This window comes from Nematolebias whitei, chromosome 3, assembly GCF_014905685.2.
Source record: "Nematolebias whitei isolate Nwh7 chromosome 3, NemWhi1, whole genome shotgun sequence".
Classification (NCBI taxonomy): Eukaryota; Metazoa; Chordata; class Actinopteri; order Cyprinodontiformes; family Rivulidae; genus Nematolebias; species Nematolebias whitei.
Window position 1 is genome coordinate 39,301,916 of NC_056500.1, and position 12,347 is coordinate 39,314,262.

At 41.2% G+C, this 12,347-nt stretch overlaps 1 protein-coding gene across 1 annotated transcript; it reads right to left on the minus strand.

Moving 5' to 3' along the window:
• Positions 1 to 4,955: 4,955 nt before the first annotated feature.
• On the minus strand, positions 4,956 to 9,358 carry LOC119407511 (nucleolar protein dao-5-like). Its single transcript, XM_037674334.1, has 3 exons — positions 6,981 to 9,358; positions 5,375 to 5,870; positions 4,956 to 4,964 (listed from the first exon to the last, which is right to left on the minus strand). Exons 1-3 carry the CDS (start codon positions 9,260 to 9,262, stop codon positions 4,956 to 4,958), a joined length of 2,787 nt encoding a protein of 928 aa, XP_037530262.1. The 5' UTR covers positions 9,263 to 9,358.
• Between the last annotated feature and the right edge of the window lie 2,989 nt (positions 9,359 to 12,347).

Here is a 12,347-nt window from a genome sequence, read left to right on the forward strand (position 1 = left end):
ACCTTTCAATATGGCTACCGGTAGTTTGTGTAAACTGAAAACGTACCACTGTTGAACACTAGACATATTAACGCTCAACTGTCTCCCAGAAAACACACCGTCAGTACAGTTCTGACCTAAAGCTCATCTTGTGTAGAAATCTCTTTGGTCATATTTGATTTATCGTCAGTTTTCAATCACAAGTTGTATTTTAATAATAAAGTGAGTTATATATGACGATGTCTCTTCTATCATGAAGTCAAAAATTAAAAAAAAAAAAAAAAGCAACTTTGACTTGATAAATTTATTTAAATTGACACCAGCTGAACAGACTGGGATTTGAAACAAACTTCAGTCTGGTTTAAGGAACGGGACCAGTTAAAACCAAACTTATCATGCAAGACACGAGAAAACTTTCAGTATTGAATTTTAAAAAAATAAACTTTAAATTTGGACTACTGTCCTCAGATTTTGTAATCTAGATATCAGACTGGGTTTTCCCCAGAATGCACTCCCAGTTGTCTACAAATCCTACGTTGTTTTCAGAGCACCACCTGGACGCCCAGTGGTTGGAAGTCGACATACGGCTAAACGTCATCGCTGGTTAGGGGGTTGGAGAAAACTACATGGTCAGACATGGTTTTTGCAAAGTTACGCACCAAAGCAACATTAATTTTAGTGACCTCTGATTAGCGTAGCCGAGTGTCTTTCACAGACGTGAATGATTTTACTGTCGTCACCTCAGCTTTAGCCAGTAGCTTCAGGTGCATCCCCTGGTTTGAGTCGCAGGTGCCACGTTTCAGAGTATGGAGCTGCCAACGAGAGTCTGCCCCTCGGCAGGTGTCTCACTAAACATGGAAAACCAAACTGAAAGTTGAACAGGTCAGTGGTTGACGAGGGGTTTTGATTATTATTATTTTTCCTTTGGACCATCACCCAGCAGGTCTGTGGTTCAGAACAGCTGAGGGGAGGAAACTGATTTGAAACGTGGTTTTGAACCCCTTACATTAATTATCGGTATATGAAATCATCTAGTCTGTCAGTAAAATATATAATTGGATGGAATAACTGGATGTACGTCTTCACCCATTCAGCTTTAGGAGTTGATCCATTTCAACATGGCTGCCGCAGCTTATTAACCTGAACAAACTAAAACGGCTACAATTCAGTCAAGCGTACAGAAAACAAGCAGAGATTTGGCTGAATCCTCTGCAGCATTTTAGTTTGACCAAAGTGGACTCAACTCCTTCATATCATCACAAGATGTTAGTTTAAAGACCGATGGTAGAGCTGGTCTCTGATTTATTGAACACACACACGCACACGTTACTTGAAAAGACTCTTTATTCATCCAGTTACAGACACCTGCTTGTTGCTTCTGTAATGGACAGTATAAAATCCACAACAATAATAAAAAATCAGCAGAGCACCAAGTTTAACAAACAGGACTGAGCTTCATATTCTCCCTCGTGGCAACATTTGTAACATGGGGGGAACTAAACAGTCGGGGACCTCATTTCGAGCAGCTTTGACCTAAAACCAGACTGTTTTGGGTCTATCTGCCCTTTGTATGGCAGGAAACAAGGTGATAAACAGATTCATTAGGAGCTGTTGTTAGGGTGGGTGTTGATTAAGAATAATAAAGTAACTCCCTAATTGTGGAATTACAACCTGCGTGACAGGAGGAGTTACCACAAGGAGCTTACATAGATATTTAGTCATCCCCAGTCCTCAGACCACCTCTCTTCTGTTCCCTCAAGCAGGTGAACAATCGACCAAAGCAATGTTGAGCTGAATTGTGTGTGTGTGAAATCTGCCTTCCTGCTGCCTATGGCAAGAAACATGATTTAAGATTAGTGTTAAATGAATCATCTCTGACAGGTGAGTGGAGCCCCAGTGAAGGTAAACATGTTGCTGCAACTTATTAAACAGCAACCCACCTGTGTGTCCACTGTGAATAATTATAATACAATTTAATGCTGTGGTGAAAATTAGGTTGTCTTTGCCTCTGGGGAAAGGGAAAGCAGGTAAAGTGTTTATTTTTCATTAGTTAACTCAATGAAAGCTGATGTAACACAAGGGTGCTAATATTAAAATCACTACTGAAGCAGGAGAAGTAACATCCCAGGCCACTGGTACTCGAGTACATCCATTCGTCTGTCAATAAAATCACTTCTACATATTGATAAATCATCTGGGGTTGTATTGCACCAAAGACAGCGGGGGTTGGTACTGGGACACGGGATGTGCAAAATATGGAAGGAGGAACCTGTAGTGGGATTAATAATCTCAAACAAAATAGTGCAAGAAGTACATCTGGCAGCAGAAGAAGTAAAAGCTGTGAGTGAAATCAAGACGGTCCTACAGAAAACTGGGTTCAACAGATTCCCTCAAACCATTAAAGCAAAATCTGTTTTAAAATGACATGATGTGAACACCCAACCCCGTCTGTGCGGGGTGTGAGTTAGTTTGGTGTCACGACTTGAAACAAATAAAAACTGGAGATGATTAAAATGATTCAGTTTGGTACGAGTTGAATACTGTAGGTGAAGCGTGCGCTCAGACTGGGTCATCAACAAAGTCAACAAGTAGGAAGATCCAAACAACTCCTTCGTTCACCAGATGTTTACATACACCTTATAAAAGAGAAATAATTGTTTTTTTTTTCACCAACTTTAAATCAGACTAAACTTTTTCCAGTTTTAGGTCAGTTAGGATTTGCTAAATGTCTAAATAAGACAATGGTTCTTTTAAAACATTTTTTCAAAGTTAAACGTTTAGATACATCATAATTCATATGCCTTTAAACAATTTGGGAATACCTGATGATGTCATGGATTTGGAAGCTTTTGATTGGCTAGTGGACAACTTGTGATGCACTTTAGGGCACAGCTCAGTTTCATTGCTGCTTTGTGTGGCATCATGGGAAAAATATAGGGAAGCATGACATTATCAGCACGTATCGTATCAGGTGATATTAGCAATAAAGTTAAATATCGGACATCGGCCATTCCATCAAAATTACTCGCCAATATAAAAGTCTTCTGTTTTAAGTTAATTTTTAATTTAAGAAACTGTCAAGTATATCTATTAATACGCTTTTCACTTGTCGCTTGTGAACAGGTTGAGTTCAGATTTGTGAAAATTTACAAATTTGCACTGTTCGAGTGTTGTCATTGAGTTGGAGAGAGTAAATGTCATGAATAAATTTGACATTAAACATAATCCAAGTTGAAGCAGAATAATGTAGGATTTTAATTCCACAGCAGAGAAATCTATGTTGTCTCTGTAAGTAGGTCTAGGGGAAAACTATCGGTATTGGCATCGACCAAATAAGTTTTAACATATTGGCCAAAAATCCAATACTGTGCATCCCTAGAAAAATAATAAAGAGAAAATCAACCAAGACCTCAGGAAGAGAGAATTGTTGACCTCCACAACTCAAGATTCATTTTTGGAACAATTTCCAGAAGCCAGATGGTTCATCTGTTCAAACCATTATATGCAGGTATAAACACTGTGGAAGTGTCCCGTTATACTGCTCCGGGACAAGACGGGTTCTGTGTTCCTACCATGAACCTATTTTGGTGTAAAATGTGGCATCAAACCCAAAACGAATACAAAAGACCTCATGAAGATACTACTGGATATGGCCAGAGTCATAATCCTCAGTGAAACGGGCACAGGACCAACATGAGCTGAAAGGCCACCCGGAGAGGAAGAGGACATTGCAGTTTGCAAATGTACACAAAGACCTGGGTGCTCACAAGCCTGAGAACACCATCCTGACTGTAAAGTACGGGGGTGGCAGCATCATGCTACTGACAATGATACCAAATCACAAAATATATGTACATTTATGACTTGGAAGGCAGTAAAATATTCTCTCCCATTATTCAGGCATGCTGATTTAAAACTGGTTTGATTTCATGTCAGTGAGGACAAATGTTTGTCTTTTTATACAGTGTATGTAAACATCTGGCTTACATAAACGGTGCACATATTCCAAAACAATGGCTCGGATTTCAAAAAGTTTAAAACAAATTAACCTAGACTTTAACGTCAAGCGTCAAATGATTAATTTAATTAGAAATTTAAGAACACTAAAGTTAGACTTTATTTTATAAAGACAAAATTATTTGTTAGGTTTTGGAGAAAATGTCTTAAAAGAGTAAAAATGGCAGATTTAAGTTGTTTTAACGTTTGTAAGGTGTCTTCTCAGGGAAACACCTTTTTAATGTAGTCAAGCTTCACCTTTCCTCCAACAAAGCAACTTGAGGGCTCACTTTACAACCATCAATGGAAAATTGTTCTTCTATACACATTTGAAAAGCAAAGGCCAGATGACCAAAAAAAAAAAAAAACATATTCAAGACGGGTAAAAATAGTGCAACGTCAAGCTTTTAAGTTAGACTGCTACATGAGTGCTGAGTGGAGCAGAACCTCTGTGACAAGGTCAGTCCAGGTGGTCAGCTTAATGTCCAAAGGCACCAGGTTAAAACCACAGACCTGTTTCCAGGAAGGGGAGGCCTTCTTGCTTCATTTAGTTTTCTGTCAGAACAAAAAAAAAAAAATCTTTTTTGAGCTCTTTTGGATCTTTATCCAAAGCCAATGTGTTCAAACATAAGAGAGCGTACTTACCAAACACAAAGTCGCACCACCTCGGCCCCGTCAGGCCCCTCATTCTCGATTGTCTCAACAGTTTTGCTGGTGGTGGTTGTGGCAACTCAACCCCAGGATGTTTGTGTTTCCTCCTCTGCCTCCCTGCTACAACTACATCCTGCTCCTGGGCTGATTTAGGTCCAGACTCTCTTGAGGCAGCCCTCGTATTCATGCTCCTTTTTTGTTCACTTGTCACAGCTTTAACAACTTCTAGTTCTTTCTCCTTTCCTACAAACACGTATGCAGAAGGCAGTCCATCATCCAGTGTCACAGTGCAGGAGTCCCACTCCTCGGCTGACTCGTTGCCTGGAGAGTTAATCTTCCTGAGAAACACGCGACATTCCTTCAGAGTCTCAGGACTCCAGGCTTTGGAGGAGAGCTTCTGCTCCTTCTGTGCATCCACATGCTCCTGAGTTTGGCTGCCAGAAGAGGAGGGAGAACTGTTCTCTACACGGTCCAAGAACAGAGCTTTTGCTGATCTGTGTAATGCTTTACGATGTAGTCCCGTTGCTATGAGCTTATCTGAGATACTTGTTTCTACTTTTTGTTTTTTCTTGTTTCTCTGCTTCCTTTGCCACCTCTCCCTTTCTTTCTGGGTTTGAAAACATGTTCTTGCTCTACCCAGACTGGTCCAAAATCTACTCGACAAAGTGCATCTCCTCCACAAGACTCTTCGTTTATGTTTGAGCAACCCAAAACTCGGAACAAAAAGTTGTCGTCTAACCTTACAAACCCTTGGCTTCTTGCTCAGTCGCTGCAGAGCCCGCTGATGCTGCAGAGGACTCTTTGGAACAGTCTTAGCAAACTTCTTGATGTGCTTGCGAAGTCTCTCTGCTTGAGGACTCTGGCAAACACTTGTTTTACTGGCAGAACGGGGGAAGTGCATAAGTTCATAAGGATTTCGGGAGCTTGCCTTCTTGACAATCGCCAGAGACTGTGTTTCTGTGGTCTCCATAAACCAGGAGCAGATCTGCCTCATGCTGCAAGACCTCGGTTTGTTGGGTGAGCAGTCGAACAGCGTTCGAATCACTGAGGATTTCTTCGACGTCCTGGAAGATGAGTTGTTCCCTTCAGTGTCAAGTTTAGAGTTTAAGGCTCTTCCCTTGTCTCTGTTATTGGCAGCATCTGAGACCCAGGTGTCAGAGATAACCCGTATTCTCTCGGCGAACTCCTGGCTCATCATCTTCTCCTCAACTGATGGTGCCCACCAGCGTAGCGTCTCCTTTGGGCTAAAGATTGAATCCAATGATACCCGTGCCACTTTGCTCAGGTCTCGAACAATGCTTCGTCTCTCTTTTCCACAGGGCTGTCGTCTTTCCCTTGAAGTCTCTGCACCACTCTTCTGCTCCTCTTGTTTCCTTTCAATGCTCGCTTTAGTCAACAGAAGCTTTTTAGAGCGGCGCAGCAGAGCGCTGCTGCAGCTGTATGATCTGGAAGTGGCGGTAGCAACGGCGTGCAGGAAGTGTATCGAGGGTTTTCTCTCCCTCATCGAGTGTCGCACTGCTACAGATGGACTTGGCAGTTCAGCTTTATTTTCATTTTGAGTTCCTGTAACTTCAGTTCCATTATTTTTACGTGATAACTCACAGCTAATTTTGCGAGGCTCTGTTGCAGATTTGAATTCTGGCAGGAGGGCTTTCTTAGGAAGCTGTGTTTCAGGTGACTTTAGAATATCTTTGTTTATCTGAATTTTGCGTTGTCGAGGGGAAACTGTAGTAACGGTGACTGAGATCCCAGAGATTTTAACTTTTGCAGGCCTCCCTGGTTTTCTTGAGGGTGCAGATTCAGCCTGCTTTTGACATTTGATGTTACTGTTAGATTGAGGGGCATGTTCTTTACCAAGGCTAACAAGATTCAACTCTGCTGAGGCTGTTTTGATGGTACCTAAACTATTGTTGGAACAATGTAATAAAGTGGCCAAATCCCTCCTGGCTTTTACATCTTGGTTTGTCTGCAGCTGGTCGAAACTCTCAGACACCATTCGCTTGTTTCTCCTTGAACGGCCATATAAGACTGTTACTTTGAGGTTCTTGACAACATTATGTTCATCAGATGGAAGACGCCCTTTTTCATTTAGTGGTTTTGCCTCTAATACAGCTCCTGCAGTTTTCTGTTTAGGTGGACGACCAATGGGTCTCTTCACTCTTTGCTCCGGCTGAGGTCCCAGCTTCTTTGGTCGGCCCGGGCGCCTTTTTGGAGGAGTGATTTCACAGAGCGACGGCAAGTCACCCAGTAATCGCTCACCCACTGGTTCAGATAAACGCTTAGGTGGAGTACTGTCACCTGATCTTGAACTATTTTTAGGTGATGAGGAGATTGATTTAGGTGAAGATGCCAACTTCGATGAAGACTTCGGTGAAGATGCAGACATCGGTGACGGTGCAAACTTTGGGGAGGATGCAGACTTCGGTGAAGGTGCAGACTTCGGTGAAGATTTAGACTTTGAGGAGGATACAGACTTCGGTGAAGATGCAGACTTCGGTGAAGGTGCAGACTTCGGTGAAGATTTAGACTTTGGGGAGGATACAGACTTCGGTGAAGATGCAGACTTCGGTGAAGATGCAGACTTCGTTGAAGGTGCAGACTTCGGTGAAGATGCAGACCTGGGTGAGGATGCAGACTTTGCTGGTGAAGAAGCAGGTGATGTACATGGGGTAACAGATTTGACTGGTGTGAGAACTGATTTTACTGGTGATGCTGCACTCTCTTTGTTCTGCCTTTTGTGCCTCTGAGGTGTTCCTGACCATGAAGACTCTTCACAGGGGTCAAAATGATCTTCTGTTCGTACACCAAAACCATTACCTGCCGATTTGAGACTGTATTTAACTCCATCTTTGTCCTTCACTGGTGACACAAACATGAGCTTAATTGGACTAACGAAGTGGACCTGGAGGCCAGGAGGGATGGCAACACAGGCAGCCTTGATATTGCTGTCATTTAATGAGCTTTGGTACATTTGTGAAGCCTGTAGTTTTCTTGTTGATGACCGTAGCCTTCTACCATCAGTTTCCTTTTCTGGACTGTGCTTTTCAGGACTCTTTTTATTCATAGCCGAAGTTTCAACCACAACATGGTGCAGATCTTCTGACCCTGTGCGCGATGGCTCAGGTGATTCTTTTTGTCCTGATTCCAACACTAACTTCCCTGTTTCCTCAACTGAAGACAGAGGGGCTTCGTTTCTTGACTTCAGCTGAATGTTGCTAGCATCTGCATCTTTTAATGAGACATGAAATAATGGAGCATGCCATGTGACATATGAGTTAAATCTTTGTGGAGGGATAATAGTTCTTGCAGATTTCCTTACTGCTCCAGACTGGTCAGACTGACAGTTTTGTCCTTCTCCAACAGGACTATGGGTAGCTTTTTCTGGTGTATTCCTTGTGATAAAGCTTTGAACTAAAGGGGTTTCTTCATGACTCTTGTTACTTGACACATTTCTACGCTTACAATTCTCTTTGCAAGGACTAGGAGTCCTTTTGGCACACCTGACTGTCACTGGTACCATCTCTGTTTTCATAGAATCATCTTTTGGGTCTGTCTTTTCATTCATGTTCTGCTGCTCAGAGAGGTGCTGAGTATTAGAGACAGCAGGCTTCTTTTGCCCCTGGAATATTTTCCCATCTTTGTCCTCCCCTTTTACTTCCTCTGTTTTTGTTTTAGACATATCTTTTATTAAATTTGGGTCTGACAAAGAGCCTGATGTAGTTATGGCAACATTTCCATTTCTCAATCTTGCTTTCTTTGCTAGGGTCACCTTTCTTCTGTTGCAGGATGGATCTAGCATGGCTAGCTTTCGTTTGATTTCTAAGGCATGTCTTCTGGGTGAAGCACCATCAGAAGGTGTTGCTAGAGCCTTCTGAATTTCCTGCCGACGACGAGAACGAGTATTAGGTGACTTGGGCTCTCCGTTATTGTGGCGGTTAAACAGCTCGTTCAGGTTGTAGTCACTAGCATTGCCTGTATGAAGCACAGTGGTGATGATTTCAGTTAGATGAGCATCACCATGAAACTGTAAGCTTTGACTGGTTGAGGAAACTAGAGTGGGATCCTTGTCCAGAGGTGTGATGGTCTCCAGTTTTTGACTGAAGCGATTCATGACATCTCGGAGTAAAGTCCTGCTCGAGTTCTGTTCTGCCCGACTACTTCCTGTAGTCCTACACTGCAACTCGGTCTTTGCAGCTGCATCCAAACCTGCAGCCATGCAGCTTACATTTGCAGGTCTATTTTTAACTATTAGATCAGCTTCCTCTGCCTGTCTGAGGTGAAAGAGAGAAGGTGGCTTTTCGTTAGTTTTCTTATGATCAGAGGGGATTGGGGAAAGAGGGGGAGGAGAAGGGCTCTGATCCCTGTTTGGGGCAGAACAATCCTTAAAATCTCTCTCTATTGTATTCCTGACATGTGTCAGACAGACATGGTGTTGACAAACAGAACAACAGTGGGAGTTCTGTTGCTTATGACGTACAGATGAGCATAACTTTGAGGAGGAAGTACACAGTGAAGAACTGGATAAAGGAGGAGAGGATGCAAATGAACTCATCGTGTTGTCCATGTGGCCTGCTGCTGAGATCTGACAGAAACTGCAGTGCAGTCTCTTGGAGCACAGGGCTGAATAAGTTTCCATCCTGCAACTGTGTGTGCAGCCACAGCTTGAGCCTTGCTGACCTTCATGGTTACGGTCTTTAAAAGGCTGGAGATAGATGCTACAACTAGACCTGGAGCCCCCTGTATGGGTCCTAACACTACAAAGGCTCTGATGGTCACAATCAGTCGAAGAGCAGCACACACTGCAACTTTGAGCTTTACATTCAATAAAAAGGACTGGTTGGGGTTTGGCTTCTTGTGGGCCCGTACCACAATGACAGCAGTGAGACTCAGTCGGACCAGCACGTCTATGATTAAGGACCAGGTGTTCCTGGTGAACAAGCTTAAAGATCTGGTAGAGTAAAGATCTGTGAGCTGGACAAAGAGAACGCAGAACAGCGTCCAACGCAGAACTCCGTGTCCCTTGTTGTCCCACTTCCCCTCGTTCTTCTGGAACTGATGGCAAACTGCAACTGAAGATATAAACACAAAATATGGATTTAGGAGACTTTACTCAAAAATGAGCCTAGTTTAAAACCAATACATATTTACACTGTTCTGACCATATAACTTTAAACTGTCTGGTAAAAACTAGTCTTTGATAATAAAAAACAAACAAACAAAAAGTAAAACTTAATACTGCTTCATCTTCAATGACCAAGTTCTGAAATGACCCTTTTATAAATCAGGCTACAAAATTAGCTGACTCAATCTTATTTTCATTAATAACCCATGATTCAAAAATATTGAAACATTTCAAAACATAATCAAATCTGAACTCAAATAAATGTATTTATCAGTATTTCTTTTTAATACTACTGCATATTGAATTTGCGTACAAGCTATATTTTTTAGCTCCAGCTATCTTTAAATGTCTCCCTAGCATCAAATTAAAAAACAAGCAGTAACAAACAAACAATAAATAAATACAGTTTAATACTGTCATTTCCTTTGATATTTAAACAGTTTACAATGGACACCACTCAAAATACTCCTTCAATTTGCAAATCATCCAGAGAAATCCAAACAGGGACATGGCCAATACAAACAAACAAACAAAACATTTAAACGTTCTTCGACAGACAAGAACTTGGAATAAAAAAAATGCTGCATTATGAAATGCAAGTTAAATCACTAATCTGAAAATAACAACGCAAGTCAATAAATTCCAGAGCTGTGTCACCTTCACTGGGCCATGGCTTATATTAATGTGTACATATGAGGCCCAAGGAAATAACTGGGTGTCACATTTCTGTTAAGAGGGCGAAATGGGAGCTAAAGTGTAACCTAATCTGGAGTCCCTCCAACAGAATACAGGACCTTTGGAGAGGACCAGTGAGACGTCATCCCTGACTTTCTTCCTCCATTTAAAGGGACAGTTCATTATTGAAACGACAGTCTGTCAGATAGTTATGAACCTTAGCAGCTGAGACAGAACATGGAGTACAGAGAAAGAGGCAAAAGTCTTCATCCAAGCTAGGTTAATGGCTAGACAAATATAATTTTTCAGGCTTATAAAACTACTATCTCAAAAATTATATACTTGTATAAGGACACTACATTAGTCAATGTTAAACACCTTAAGGTGTCACTTTAACAAAACATTTCTTTAGTTTTTCACAAACAAAACATTTGTGTTAGTAGGGCAATTTTTTTTTTAAATAACATTTAATCAGGTGAGTCCCACTGAGATTACTAGATCTCTTTTTCAAGGGAGCCTTGGCAAAGGCACCAGTACCAGTTCCAGAGAATAAACAACCTATAAAAACTAGAGCCCAATCGATTGGTAGGGAGAATATTTTAGGCCGATATAGGCGTTTGGAAACATATCGTAATGGTCATAATTGTCTCATTATGCGCCGATATAAAAACACTTCTGATTTTCACCCCTAAAATGCTGGGAAACAGCTGTAACTGTACAATGTATCCAGCAGAGGGCACATGAAGACTACATTCAAGTCAATGCCGTTCACTTAAGTTTCACATTCAGCACAGACGAAGCAGCAAGCAATACTGTGTAGCAAAATTTGCTGAACTGAGCATGGCAAGTCTATTTTAATTGATCTGTAAAATAAACAATAATAAATGATCTTCAATCCTCCACCCTGTTTCTCTTTAGCTACGTGCCTCTCAAGCTAGCAAGCTAACGTTAGTGTTCAGTTGCATCACCTTCACAACTCGCCTCGTTGTCAGTAGTTATAGTAAACAACCCTGTTGGATTGAGCTTCCAGTTTGTGAGAACATCCACTGTTAGTAACATTATCTTTGTTGTCCTCATTGAAATGCATTGTTTGTCTGAAATCTTTATTTTTCTGAAAAAAAAAAAAAACGCTGCTGCTGTCAATACTAACTAAGCCTTCAGGGAAGGGCGATTCTTTGTTTAATTTATATTGTTGTAACACACTTAACAACTTTATGGGGAATAGTGGAGGAAAGAAAATGTGAATGCAAGTTGGGTAAACAGTTTTTATTACTTTTATGACCAGTGCACCACTTGTAAACCTACTGTGGGACTAAAGCGTGGATCTGATTAGCTTAGCTTCATGGTTGCTAACAGCTGTGCTAAATAAACAAGCCCTGTTCCACTCACCGTTCACTTAGATTCTTGGGAGTGGACAAAGCTCAAAAATTTTATGCCATTATGTTTATTATTGGCAGTCTCCTTCTCATCCCGATACCGGCGATAGCTAAAATTTCCATATCGGATGGGCTCTAATAAAAACAATTACAAAAAAATACATCAACATACATATAACAACTCAAAACACATCAGTATAAACCAACAATAATAAATGTCATTAGCTACATGTTTCTTGCATGTAACAGAAACATGCAGGAGCAGAACATTAGGCATTAATGGGAAGCAGTTGCAAACTCTAATCAAGTCATTTTCCAAACCCTTCACCTTCTTTTTAAAAGCAGATTGGGATCAACTCTTGAAGCTTTTAATTTGCAGGTGATTCCATGCTGCAGCAACAGAAAACATACATGTCTTTTTACAAAGTTCTGTACAAACCTTGGGAACTATCACAAAAAGTGGTATCATTTGAACGCAGTTGAAGTTGACTAGTTTGAAATTAAATGGATCCACAAAGATAGGAGGGAAACAACCCAAGAATGGTTTT